Source organism: Haliotis rufescens, unplaced genomic scaffold, assembly GCF_023055435.1.
Source record: "Haliotis rufescens isolate VD_foot unplaced genomic scaffold, xgHalRufe1.0.p SCAF_6, whole genome shotgun sequence".
NCBI lineage: Eukaryota > Metazoa > Mollusca > Gastropoda > Lepetellida > Haliotidae > Haliotis > Haliotis rufescens.
Window position 1 is genome coordinate 8,434,279 of NW_025964334.1, and position 14,667 is coordinate 8,448,945.

The 14,667-nt window shown below is 40.8% G+C and overlaps 1 protein-coding gene across 2 annotated transcripts in view; it reads left to right on the plus strand.

Moving 5' to 3' along the window:
- The first annotated feature begins 12,849 nt into the window (after nt 1-12,849).
- The window catches only part of LOC124143949 (oxysterol-binding protein-related protein 11-like), a 47,575-nt gene continuing 45,757 nt past the window's right edge, over nt 12,850-14,667 (plus strand). The window contains exons 1-2 of one of the 2 annotated variants that reach the window (XM_046513110.2): nt 12,850-12,958; nt 14,300-14,334. In XM_046513110.2, coding sequence (XP_046369066.1) covers nt 12,851-12,958; nt 14,300-14,334 — 143 coding nt within the window. In that variant the 5' untranslated portion in view covers nt 12,850. The remainder of the gene's footprint in view (nt 12,959-14,299; nt 14,335-14,667) is intronic. The other variant, XM_046513111.2, reaches the window with a different exon arrangement.

The following is a 14,667-nucleotide window of genomic DNA, read 5'->3' on the forward strand; positions in this document are numbered from 1 at the left end:
GTAATGGTTTTGTTTTGTTTTCCAATGTTGTGTTTGGTTGTGAGTGAGTGAGTGAGTGAGTGAGCTGGGTTTAACGCCGCTTTTAACAGTATTCCAGTTATATCGCGGCGTGTCAGCTTAATGTGGGAGGAAAGCCCGAAGTGATGCAGGTCTCGGACGTTTACCACTTCGGTGAAACCCACGAGCTGTCCCAACAATACCACGGAGGTGGTTTCACACGAATAACCAATCCAAGCTTTGGGCGGGAAAAGCGAACCACAAGGCAACCCCACCGCTCTGACATGTCAAGTAACGAGCTAGAGTTTTAAATGAACTACCGACAAGAAATAAGGGAACTAATGATTTGAATGTATCGTCGTTGAGATGTACACGTACAATACCGTGGCGTGGCATCTGAACGCAACATCTAATCACAATGAAATTTCACATCATGCATGAACACCACGTGATATGTGTTGCAACAGAAGCCAAAGGATGTGCAGTCTGGTTCCCTGTGTATGCTGCGCTGACGCTGCAGTGTGCACAGTGTACAATGTTGCCCGCTACAGTGTAGCGCCAGCGCAGCATACCAAGGGAACCAGGCTGAAGTGTGTGCGCCTCCAGGGGAACAGTATCTCAATGAACAGACAAAATGGCAAAATGTGGGTACGATGGAGGGTGGGACCACAGGCCCCTGAAGCAGGATAGTGATATCACTAGAGTGCTGTGATTGGTCCGCGCTCCAACCATAACAAACGCACGTGGGGATATTTACCAATCAGAGCGCTCGGGGCCATTGAGTGCGGAGAATTTTCTTTACTTCCGTGACTTTCGATCAAATCACCCAATGTAGGTAATAAATTGCAAAAGATGAAGGTTTGTGGCATGTGGGTCGTATGTGGAGGGAGTTGGGGAGGTATTGTGAACATGACATGCATACATTTCCATTTAATTTAAACGATAAAGCCGATTTCAACTTCAACCAAGATGGCGAGTTACGTACCTTATCTATTTATATATACACTATATATGGGTCCAGTGTTTCAGTAATATCACTATCCTGCTTCAGGGGCCTGCGGGTGGGACTCCAATGTAGCCCGAATAGTGGGTAGATAAAAAAGTGTAATTTCTCGACTGTAGGTCAAGGACCGTCAAACGGGTGGGGTGGCAACGAGGCCTGGGCGTGAAAGGCCTGAAAAAATCGAAACCTAGACAAGGTCGTCTCATTACGTTAATAGCACTGCGCAGTAGATTCAATTCTGCTCCTGTCATCAATAAAGAGTTCCGAATTTCAACATCTATTGTTTAAACCCGACATTATGCTGCCCGCTTGAAAGCAATGTGTCGCGTGAACCGTGTGGCCCTTACAGCTCCCGAGTGCGCAACACCGGAAGCGCACGTTAAATCTACAACAACATCATCATCATCATCATCATCATCACCTTACAGCTTACCACAGGCGGATTGGAGTGGGGCGGGCAACACCGGGGACGGGCTGTGCGCCAAGTGTACGCCAGAGGCCAAGCACCTGCCAACGTGGCCCACTTTTCGGAAGCTCTTCGGGCGGAATGGCGGGCAATACCAAGGTCAACCATACGCATGTTTATAAACAGTATGGCACCAATGTCGTGCAGGTATCGCCCAACATAGTGGACACACCAGATATTGATCTACACGCCTGAAATTAATTTTATAGATAGTTATCGTCATTTCACCTTCTAAATCAGTCTATCAGTAACCCTTATAGTTTGTCGGTAGTATATACAGTAAAAGGGTTTTTTCTAGTTTGAAGAAAGATCTTGTTTCTCGATGGTACGTGCAGGTGCGTTGAGTTGATGCTAACAACTCACTTTGTCATATGAGTGACTGTGTATTGTTTGACGACGATCTCGGCATCCTGATGTCTTGGGACAGTTGGAAAGCAAAGAAGTTAAAGTGTTCGCTCCAAGCCGTGACTACAAGCCGTGACTATAGAAGCCCTGACTACAAGCCGTGACTAGAAGCCGTGACTAGAAGTCTTAACTGAAGTCTGACTAGTAACCCAAGTTAGAGGCCTTGACTTTAAGCCCTGACTGGAAGCCCTGACTGGAAGTCTAAACTGAAGTCTGACTAGTAACCCAAGTTAGAGGCCTTGACTTCAAGCCCTGACTGGAACCCCTGACTGGAAGTCTTAGTCTGACTAGTAACCCAAGTTAGAGGCCTTGACTTCAAGCCGTGACTGGAAGCCCTGACTGGAAGTCTTAGTCTGACTAGTAACCCAAGTTAGAGGCCTTGACTTCAAGCCCTGACCAGAAGTCTTAGTCTGACTAGTAACCCAAGTTAGAGGCCTTGACTTCAAGCCCTGACTGGAAGCCCTGACTAGAAGTCTTAGTCTGACTAGTAACCCAAGTTAGAGGCCTTGACCTCAAGCCTTACTACAAGCCCTGACTAGACGCCTGATAAGAAGCCCTCACTACAAGCCCTGAATAGAATCCTGATAAGAAGCCCTGACTAAAAGTCTTACAAGAAATCTGACAAGAAACCCTGACTAGAAGCCCTGACTAGAAGCCCTGACAAGACGCCCTGACTAGAAGCCCTGACAAGAAACCTAACTAGAAGTCTCAACTGAATTCTGACGAGAAACAATGACTAGAAACCATGACTAGAAGCCTGACAAGAATCCCTGACTAGAAGCCGTGATCAGAAGCCTTACTACAAACCATGACTAGAAGCCCTGACAAGAATCCTGATTAGAAGCCTGATAAGAAGCCCTGACTAGAAGCCTTACTACAAGCCCTGACTAGAAGCCCTGACAAGAATCCTGATTAGAAGCCCTGACTAGAAGCCTGACAAGAAGCCGTGACTAGAAGCCTTACTTCGAGCCCTGACTAGAAGCCCTGACAAGAATCCTGATCAGAAGCCTGACTAGAAGTCTCAGCTGAATTCTGACGAGTAACCCTAGCTAGAACCCTTGACTTCAAGCCGTGACTAGAAGCCGTGACTAGAAGTCTGACAAGAATCATTGATCTGAAGAGGTGAACCTATCATACAATCCTTTAAGATGCTTTGGTTTTATGGATAAACATTTTTTTTTATGGACGCAAGACGAGTGTTTTTCAAAATTAGTTGGAATGCGAATTCAATCTTTAATATGCGAAAAAGATTAGAACATATGGCGTTTACAAGTACTCTGCCATGAACGATGATGTCGGTGCTTGCAGGGGCGGTCGGGTAGCCTAGTGGTTCAATGCCCGACATGGGTACAATGTGTGAAGCCCATTTCTGGAGTCCCCCACGGCGACATTGTTGGAATATTGCTAAAAGCGGCGAAAAACCGAGCTCTCTCACTCACTCACATGTCACCGACTTGTAATAATTCGCGAAGTGAATTAGTCTCTTTACATAACAAAAACCTGCCGCGGCGCAAACACAGCCATGAACCAGTCTATATTCCAAGGCCTTCGTTGCTTTGCCTCGGTCTCGGCAGGATCCACGGCATCGAGATTGGGGACAGATGGGTTCACACAAAACTAGGACATCTAGACTAGGACATGTATAAATAATGTGACTGACAGTCATACCTTCACTAATGGTGGACAAAGCTACACTTGTAGCCATAATCAATATGTAATATATGCTTAGTGGCAGCATACAATACATATCATCATATAGGGAATACGCCAATAGTCAGGCTGGAATTTAAGCACCTTCTATTAGAGCTAAACAATCTTGATAAACTCGTGGCACTGCATGGAGTCATCCCGTCCTGTTAGTAGGGGACAGAATTAAAACAACTTACTTATGCTGAGGTCGACCATTTTCGCCCCATAGAAACCGTTATGTTATGGTATTGTTATTTTGTGTGTGTGTGTGTGTGTGTGTGTGTGTGTGTGTGTGTGTGAGTGCGTGCGTGTGTTGGGGGGGGGGGGGGGGGGAGTCGATTGGAAACTTCTGCTACAGCTGCAAAACCAGGGGAAGGCAAACCAGTTGCGGAAGGACGATCCACACCCTTGTGGTACCTGCAGCTGACCGTGCGATCTTCATTGGAGTCAGGTCTTGAGCATGAGGTACAGGGAAACCAATTCTGGCCTGTATATCCCCGACCCGGTACCGATGTTTGCTTTGAGGGAAAGCATAGCTTTTTTTATGCCGGTTTAGTAGTATTTTAGTAGTATCACAGCGGATGACACCAGATTTGGACTTTGCACAATGTACCGTGGCTGCAATCAAACCCGGACCTTAGGCGTGACGGGCGAACGATTTAACCATTAGGCAACCTCACGGCAAACTTGGTTTGAAAATAAAAGACTAAAGTTGTCTGTTGTATTTCTGTATGATAATAAAAAGGGTTTAATTAGGTTTTAGTGACTGTTGCGGTGCATTTCAACTGTTATTTTATTAGAGAAACATACTTCTTTGGTTAAGTTTTTCTCATCGCAAGTGGGGGCACGGGTGGCCCAGTCGTCTAAAGCGCCGCCATTCGCTGTGCAGAGTTGCGTCCCTTGGGCCAGAAACCTATGATTGTGAATTCAAATCCCGGGTCGCCCCAATTGTGTTTCTAGGTTTGTCAGCACCATACCCGTGCTCGTGAGTTTCACCGAAGTGGTAAACGTGTGAGACCTGCATCACTTCGGGCTTTCCTCCCACATCAAGCTGACACGCCGCGATATAACTGGAATACTGTTAAATCCAACTCACTCACTCACTCACTCACTCTCAAGTGACGTAATTTTGTTGCAGAAATAAGCTTTGAACATATTGTCTGCAACACTAAAAAAAGCTAGTTGTATGGCCTTTATAATCAGAAAAAAGTTAATTTGATTTGAAACCAATAATTGATTAATCAGGATCGAGTATTTTCGAAAGTCATGGCAGAATGAAAAGAAATATGAGAAACTTGGTGGATGTGTATGGTTTTGGGTTAAAATCAGCACCTACTGTGGGAATTCCAAGTAAGAGGAACCAAAAAGATGTGGTGGTCATCTTCGGTGCCTTGGTTCGTTGCGTGGCATCGTTCCCCGACGGCGTGCATCGTTGCTCACAATATCAGTCACTGGATTGCCTGGCCCAAACTCGATTATTTACAGGGGGCCGTCATATACCTGTAATATTGCCGAGTGTGTTTGTTCAACAACAAACGAACTACATCAGCACCGTTTCTAAGATCGTTATGATCCTTATGGCGCATACGGTATGTGACTATCTCGCTAACACTGATTAATTCCTGATGGGTAGTGTTCTCTAAACCCACATTAACCTTTCATTTTATTCATCACAATTATATCATTTCTCATTTGAGAATCACTTCGAGAACGAGTAAGAGGATATTTATCGATTTTGAAAGAAGGTCAAGAATATGGCGCCATTTCGCCTGATTACACATTCAACGAACTACAAGCATTTTCTTTGTCGTAGATGTCAATCAATCAAGTCTATTGTCAGCTGCCAAAGGTCGAAATAGAAGGTAATCGGATGAGAAGGCAAGCAGGTGTACGTGACATTAAACAAATCCAGCATTCCCTTTAAACAGAAGTGGGGCGGTCGGGTAGCCTAGTGGTTAAAGCGTTCGCTCGTCACGCCGAAGACCCGTGTTCGATATGGGTACAGTGAAGCCCATTTCTCGTGTCCCCCGCCGTGATATTGCTTAAAGCGGCGTAAATCGCACTCACTCACATTAAACAGAGTGAGTGAGTTGTGTTTAACGCCGCTTTTATCACGGCGTGTCAGCTTAATGTGGGTGGAAAGCCCGAAGTGATGCAAGTCTCAGACGTTTACCACTTCGGTGAAACCCACGAGCACGGGTATGGTGCTGACAAACCTAGAAACATAATCGGGGCGAACCGGGATTCGAACTCACAATCATAGGTTTCTGGCGTGCCTAAGGGACGCAACTCTGCACAGCGAATCGCGGCGCCTTAGACGACGTGGCCATCCGTGCCCCCCGACATTATACAAAATCTAGCATTGTAAATAGAAGTATATTCACTTACACAAGGCATAATATCGTCTACAGCTGCACCCGGTGGTATAATTACATACACATATATGCATTTCACTATTCCCTTGTTTGTACAAATTACTCAGAACGACAAATTGTGTCGGATGAAATATTAAGTATATGACATTAAAGAAGGTGTCATATTTTCTGAAGACATACATCAATTTTCGACGGTATTAGATTTTACTTTCTGTAAATTGTGAGTTAGGTTTAACGCCGCTTTGAACAGCATTTCAGCATTTTTATCAAAAGCTTGACATCGAAATATATAATGGAATTCATCTGCTATTGCTGGGGAGTTACAGAGTGAACATAGACGTTGTTCTCTGGGTACATTATTCCAGTGGCCAGTCTCGACTGGTAAATTGTGGTTATTAGTGCGAAATATTAAGAGCGGGTAATAAACAGATTGAGGTAGATAGAGACAGTTTTTAAATAATGGCATTTCTATAAGATATTTATAATAGAAACCTTTTGGACTCGACAATATTGAACTTCTCCATGATTGTAGAAAATGATCGCTCAATATTCTTTCCACAGACGAGACCAGCCACTTAGTGTTGAAATTACATGGCATATCATATACAGTAAAGTACGGTTATAACGAACTCAAAGGCACTACTAATTTTAGTTCGTTATAAGCATATATACAGCAAATAGTCGGGACCAAAAATGTAAGTTCGTTATATCCGTAAGTTCGTTATAAGCGTGTTCGTTATAACCGTAGTTTACTGTACTTGGGTCGGGCGCCTAATTCGCCATAGACCATAAAAGATGGAGTTGATAATTTCAAACAAGCCGCTAATTTAAGGAATTTTAAATGAACTTTTTCAACCATATTCAAACATTCAAATCCCCACGCTTCGGCGCCGTACATTAAGATTGGTAACACCATAACACTAAATGCTTTAATAATACAATCGAGTGAGAGATTGATATTTCGGGATTTCTTCAGGAGACAGTACATACATTTTGTGGCATTCTCGATTAAAGTTTTGATGGCAAGTCCAAATTTCCTATTTTTATTAAATTTTATTCCTAAAAAATCATAGAAGTCTACCGTTTCTAATTCTATATTGTCGAAAATGAAGGGGAAGGAGCTTGCGAATTGCTGTACCTTGGACGACTGGGCCACACGTGTCCCTGCTCAGTTAACGAAATGTGACAGCACTTTCCCTTTAGCTTTTCTCGTATTATGTCATGATATGTAAACTTAGTATATGAGTATTGTCCTGTTGTAACTACTCAATGCATATCGATGGTCTATTATACGCGCGTCCTAGAAATGTACAAATACCTGCCACCATGCACAAGCTGCCACAGCTCGAGTTGATGCCAACTTCCCTGTTAACATTCAATAAATTATAGATTTAAGAATTGAATTTGCAGTTTCTACATCTCGGGTATTGAACCGGATTTTTTCATGCAAAGTTGGATATAAAACTTTTATTGTTATGACATACGATGGAGTGGAGACGTTATTGTTGGAAATAATTTCAATATTGTTGATATGGGATGAACTATCTCTCACATCCAGTTAAAGACGCGTGATATAAGCCGTAATAATTATTAATATACGTAATCAGAACACTGCGTGTGATAGAGTCCCTACATGGCTGAAATAATGCCGATGAGACGTTAAATTTTAAATTTTAACTCACTGTATGATAGAATACGTTATCACCTCGGCAAGCCTCGGAGTTTTCCCACTTTTATCAACTTGTGTTGATATATTTTATATCAAAAGACACTCTGGTGAGATTCTCTATTTATCATCCAAAACTGGCTCCCACAGGAGATATCGCTTGGATGAGATCAAGCGATATCTACACTGTAGATATCGCTGCAATGTAAATTGCATCACAATGCTTTGCAGACCATTGTGACGTCACTGGTTACCATGACGTCACAATCAAATGACATCACTAATGGCTCTGCTACTGAAGCTGTTAGCAGTACTTTTTTACAGTGGAGACACTGCTAATTACTGTCTACAAACTGAAAAAGTCATGTTCCCAAGAGAGTGTAAAAAAACACTCTCTTAGGATGTGTCTCTTTCTCGCACTATCATTCGTCCAACTCTATATCTGAAATTCTTGTGGGATGCTTATCGCGATTGATCAGGTCACGACTTCTAAGACTCCACACAAGACAATTATCTTTTAAGTCTCAGCTACAACATAATAAGGTAGACACAATTTTATGGATAACAACGTCTTTAATTAGGAGATAAACATACTGTGTTTTCAATGTAGAGCTAGTTTATCTGTAGATTTAACCGCGCTAAGTTGAATTTGGAACCGAACGCGCAGCCTGAAACGACCGCTGGCAGCAAGGGCTGGCCGATTCTTATGTTTTATCTTAAAACTATACCAAACACATGCACACACGTACACCGACAAACCTTATCAAAATTACAATAAAAATGTTTTTTCTAAGTACTACAAATACCTAAAATTCGTCTTTAACAAACGTATTACTGTATAAACAACACAATAATAACGAACCAATCACCAATTAACATTTGCCTGGGTAAAATGTGTCAATGTACACTTTTCTTTGTTTTAATTCGGGGGCACGGGTGGCCCAGTCGTCTAAGGCGCCGCGATTCGCTGTGCAGAGTTGCGTCCCTTCAGCACGCCAGAAACCTATGATTGTGGGTTCGAATCCCGATTCGCCCCGATTATGTTTCTAGGTCTGTCAGCACCATACCCGTGCTCGTGGGTTTCACCGAAGTGGTAAACGTGTGAGACCTGCATCACTTCGGGCTTTCCTCCCACATTAAGCTGACACCGTGATAAAACTGGAATACTGTCCAAAGCGGCGTTAAACCCAACTCACTCACTCAATTTGCTATAATTCCATCACAACGGCCCCAACTTTAACAACAGCCAGTCGTATATTGAAGCGTACGTAAAATATACGTTTCCTTACCGTGTCTTACACTGGCGCGGAGCACCAGAGTGTTATGTACAACATCGGCAAGAACCCGGGGTGCAATAGTCTATAAAACCCTTAGTAGATCTTCGTTGCAGTTGGTAAATATACCATTATTGAAAGTATCTTTAATTCAACTTTGTCCGATGACCCACAGCGTTCAATATGTTAAGGGGCGGTTAAGGTGGTGGTAGTTACAGCGTCCGCTTGTCATCTCGTTTCCAACCCATAACTACCACCCCATCCCCTTAAAATAACATTGGACTCCAGTTAATAAAAGAATACTCGGATAAACTGTCAACTGCACCCACCCAAACTAAAGGTTAAAGTGGAACGACGATGTGTGTTTTCTGAAATCAGATGGGGAGGGGTGGGTCGAACACATTAAGACCACCCTTTCATGGATGGCCCCGACACTGCAACATGCATGCTTTGGTTGGTTGGTTGGGTTGTTGTTTTGTTGTTGGTCTGTAAATAATCGAGTCTGGACCAGACAATCCAGTGATTGATATCATGAGCATCGATCCACGCAACTGGGATCGATGACATGTATCAACCAAGTCAGCGAGCCTGACCACCCGATCCCGTTAGTCGCCTTTTACGACAAGCATAGTCAACTTTTACGGCAAGCATGGGTTGCTGAAGACCTATTCCACCCCGGATCTTCACGGGTCGCAACATGCATTCATTAGCCACTATTTATTGTTTGGTCGAAATACAAGATACACATTGATGCAGGTTTACATAAAAGTACTGTTTATAAGGACAGTAAAGGTTATCAAAGTGATTTGTATAATATGCCATATTCCATTAGACTGAAACTCACAACCTCAAATTGAAGAAATCTGAAGATAAATATGAAACAAAATGAGGACTAGTACTGTTTGTAAAGATTACATTACATAACGGTAATATATACTCGGACCATGCAGTTTAAACACTACCGCGTGTTTATTTCAGAGTCCGAGTTAGTTGGGTTTAACGTGGCATTAACAGTGTTCAAGTCATATCAGTGCGTGTCAGCACCCCCCACCCCCTTCAAAAAAATAAAAAATAAAAATAAAAATAAAAATAAGAATAAATAAAAGTAAATAAATAAAATGAATAATAAATAGATTAAAAAAATATTTAAAAAATATACAAAACCCAATGACTTTCAATTATCTTGCGTAGACAAACCCATGCATTAAATGAAAAACTCAAATGTGCACGCGTAAATACCCAATGAAGCTTTTTTAGCATGGGTACAACAAAGCTAATTTCCGAAACAAATATACTGGAGAATCAGTGGAAATCTATTGTTCTTGGTGTAACCATTATAGTTACCGGTATTTTGCAGAAATAAAAAATAAATACAATATTTCTTTCGGTGTGTTAATGTTAACTGATATTTTACCTCTGCCTAGAAAAGAAAAAGAATCTCACTTTAATATCACCACATGTTAAAACCTGGATTATCACTCTTTGTGAGAAATAAAAAAGAAAAAATGATAATTTACTCTTCTCTGTGTCCCACACATTACCAAAATGATCAACATATTCCATGTACTTGTTGAAAATCATGCTATGAAGTGTGTGTTTACCTGAATCATCTTCAGAATTTCCTCTGGTTGCACCAAAGACAAAACGGTTACACCAAAGACAAGGCGTTGACACCAAAGACATTACCATTACTCATGATGATTTATCTTTCACATCACAATAATCTGTCAGTAGAGAATGATGCACTATACTTGGTGTTGCATATTTTTATGGCATCAGACATTTTTGTTTCACGTTTTCTTTGAAGTTAATACTGCTGACTTATGGTAACACCAAGCACATATTAAGTAACACCAAAGACATTTAGCTTCATCCGCAGAGCTCCAGATAAGCTTTAGGTGTTGCGGGTATTTTACCCATGCATTTTAAAATCATTGGGTATCAGTAATTCTATCTGGGTATTCAAATTTCTGTTACCCACTAGTTTTTACACATGTGGGTATTTAAGTTAAATATTTAAAAACACTATTCATCTAGTCCCAGCAAACTGGTGTCGTGTTGGTTCGAGAGCTTTATAGGACTAAAAAATACCACGATACTTCCACAAGAAAGTGTGATGGCAAATGATCATGATGTAACTGTCATCGTGGAGTTTAGCAAGGTTGACGGAATGCCCGTTTATAATTTCAAAATAAGTTGCTGATTTGCTAATCGAATAGGCAGGGTTACTTCACAATATTTTGATGATATGCACAAGTTATATTTTTGTAGCGCATCTGTAATGTTCGTTGCGTATTTGATACGCTTGGATTTTATTTTACTGCATATTTCTGCATTTCTGATGCGTATTTTATGCGATACACAGCTTATCTGGAGCTCTGTCCTGTATTCGACGTAATAAGCGCCCAGGCTGCTCTCAAAATTAGAAATATAGGGGCTGTTATTAAAATAAAATTTTAGTGGAAAGATCGTAAATTTTGTGGTTTATGCTGACAGCCTGAAATGATACAAAAGAAACGTCTGTACTTATTATATGTATCATATTTATCCAGAATGTAAATGTCAATAATTGAGGGTGCATAGTACACACGAGTGCGTATTATACATGAATAAATAAGTATTGTGTACATTGATCAATTGGAAGGGGTGCTAATTGGGATTGTTCACTAGCCATTAGCAAATATCGCTGTGGGCGCTTATTAGAGTGGGGCGCTTATTACGTCGAATACGGTAATACAAATTTAAGTGTTAATATGATTCAAGTGTTGTAATTTCAATGTCACAAGACATGTTTAACCATTGCCCATTCAAAGTTGAAAATTGCTGACTTGTGGTAACACCAAGGACATATTAAGTTACATTTTGTTGAGATTCAGGTTACACCAAGGACAGTTACACCAAAGGCATATTTTCATTAAACATGAAATAAAAATACAGCTGACTGCTCCCTGTACAGTAGCAGACAACATTCATTACCAGTGCATTTAACTCTTCTATTTGCATGAAAGGATGTTTTGTAAATGAAATAGTTTTCTTTGTAACAAGGTTACACCAAGGACATTGAACTTTCACATGGTGATGCTTGGTGTTACCTTTTTCCAGTTTGAATAACTTTTTCTTCAGTTGACTCAAAAACAATTTTCTCCATGGAAGACAGGAATTGATATGATAAGAGAGCATTCATTTACCTTCTTTCTACATAAAGATGGATAACTCTTACACCTATTGAAACAAATGGTTACACCAAGGACAGGAACCTTTAAGACAGGCATGTTTTGCTTATTTTTCATTATTTAAAGTTAGAAACATAGAGGAAACTGATGTTTCTTTTAAAGATTATAATCCCATCAGTAAAATAACAACATAAAAACTCATGTATATGACATAAAATCTTAAATATGTTCACAGAAAAGTGCATTCGGTTTCTATTGACAGTGATATTTCAACAATTTCAGACTATATACCACTCCACAAGAAAATTTAGCACTGTCAAGGCAAATGTTTGATGATATATAGTTCTATGTTAATTTGGTTCCCCACTGAAATATTAGGGATGAAAGTTAATTAAAGGGCTATCTCAAACTTTATAAAAGATAGAGATTACTGACATAAAAAGGGTACATATTTTGATAATGACCCGTAAACATAATCGGGGCGAACCAGGATTCGGGTGTATCGACTATATTTGACCATTTACAGGCCACACACCTGCTACCCAGCGGAAAGCCGCGATTAGGTCCAGAGGCTCTCGCCTCCTGCTACCATCCGTGCTGTTTCAAAGACAAAGTGATCAAATGACAGTATTGTATTCACCTAATATTATTGTCATCCCTCGTTAGTAAGGGCCCTATTCCGCTGTTAAAACATTACCGCGAAAGATTATGAGCTTTCGTGGAAAAACCAACGTAAATCATCAAAGTGACTTCCCTTGTCCCAGGTGGCGTTGAAAACCGGAAGCGTTGCTAGTACAGTAAAATGGCCGCCCCCACGAAACCCTCGGCGACCTTTGGCCAACTTCCTGACCTATCAGGGCTATCCGAGGCCGAGCGGGCCCAGGTCATCGCAGTCATGGAGCGAGCACAGGTGGGAGGATCCCCTAGAACACATATTTTGCCCCTCGGATACAATTCCTATCTCAGATTAGTGTTACGATATAATTTTGACAGCTCTAAAATTGAAGTTTATCTCACAATCTCGTGACTGACACATCGCTAATTTCAGTTTGATCGCATTGATATTGATTAATATTATATTTCAATGCTGCCATCTTGACATCGCATATCAGTTAACAACATACTAAAATTGTTTATGTTTCGGTGGTCATCGGAAATTACTCCATGATTATATTCCTGATATCATGTGGATGGCCTTTATGAATGTTGCACTCTAAAGTTAGTCATCGTGTATTCTTTTCGATCAGTCATAGGAAAATTAACGATTTGGTACGAACTAGTTGTGTTGAACATTCAGGTGCCTCAATTATCTACCAGCTGTTTATCTAGCCAATAAATGACCTAGAAACAGCATTTGATGTTGGGGCGGTATATCTTTGTTTCGACTTGTCAGCATCCCTTTGACTGTGCACTTGTCAATGATAATGCTACTGGTACTCATTGCCACAGTAGACATTCATCCCCACCCCCTCAGACTGTCCTTGGACAAATAAAATCATGTAACCAAAATCATTTCACGTAGGCCAAAAAATATAGAATCTATTCATAATGCTACTGACAAACTTTGCTTGTCTGATTCTTAACATGCTTAACTCATCTATTAATTTATAATGCCTAATTCATTTTCATTGTCAACATTTCCAAGTAAAAGTGAAACTTATGTTTAGTCCAGCATATCAGCATTATCTGGAAATCATAGTATATTAATGCTTAATACTCATCAAAGCAGAAACTATGTATCTTTGACTGTAGCTAAAATAAAATCAACCCATGTCTCGCCAGTCAAACTGAAAGGCTGGCTAAATGATTTAGCATCAGAGTAATATCATATGACTACCGATGCTGATGCTTTTATATTACCGTATTTGACGTAATAAGCGCCTAGGGTGCTCTCAAAATAAGGAATAGGGGGGGGCTCTTGTTAGAATAAAATTTGAAAGATGGTAAATTTCGTTGTTTATGCTGACAGCCTGTAATGTTTATACACGACAGATATATTTTCCAGAATTTAATTGCCCATAATTAAGGGTGCATATAACACACGAGTGCGTATTATACACGAATAAATAAGTCTTGTGTATATTTATCAATCGGAAGGGGTGCTAATTGGGATTGTTCACTAGCCAATATTTTAGCAAATATCACCGTGGGCGCTTATTAGAGCCGGGTGCTTATTGCGTCGAATACGGTATGTCATGTAACTGAAGTATACATGGTAAATTTTATAATAAAATCATTTGATTGATTGCAGGAATTTGAACGGAAAGAAGATGTAAAAAATACCAGGTAAGTTCTGCCATATTTATGTCATTAAATACTGCAGGGTGCGCACAGAGCTTGAAAAGGCCTTGAATTTGTCTTGAAAGGACCTTAAGGGAAACAACACTTCACCTTTAGTCATCTAGCTGGCGCCATTTTAATTTTCCCACGTAATCACCAGATTCCAATCAGCACCAGCGACCCAACAAACTGGGCTTCTGACCAGCGAGGGCCAACTGGAAAACCTCATTGACAGCGAGGGTTAATCCCCATGGGCGTGAAGTGCCGATGTATAAACAACATATATACTTTGTTCAAAGGATGAGCCAATAAAAGGTTGATTGAGTGCTCATTGTTATC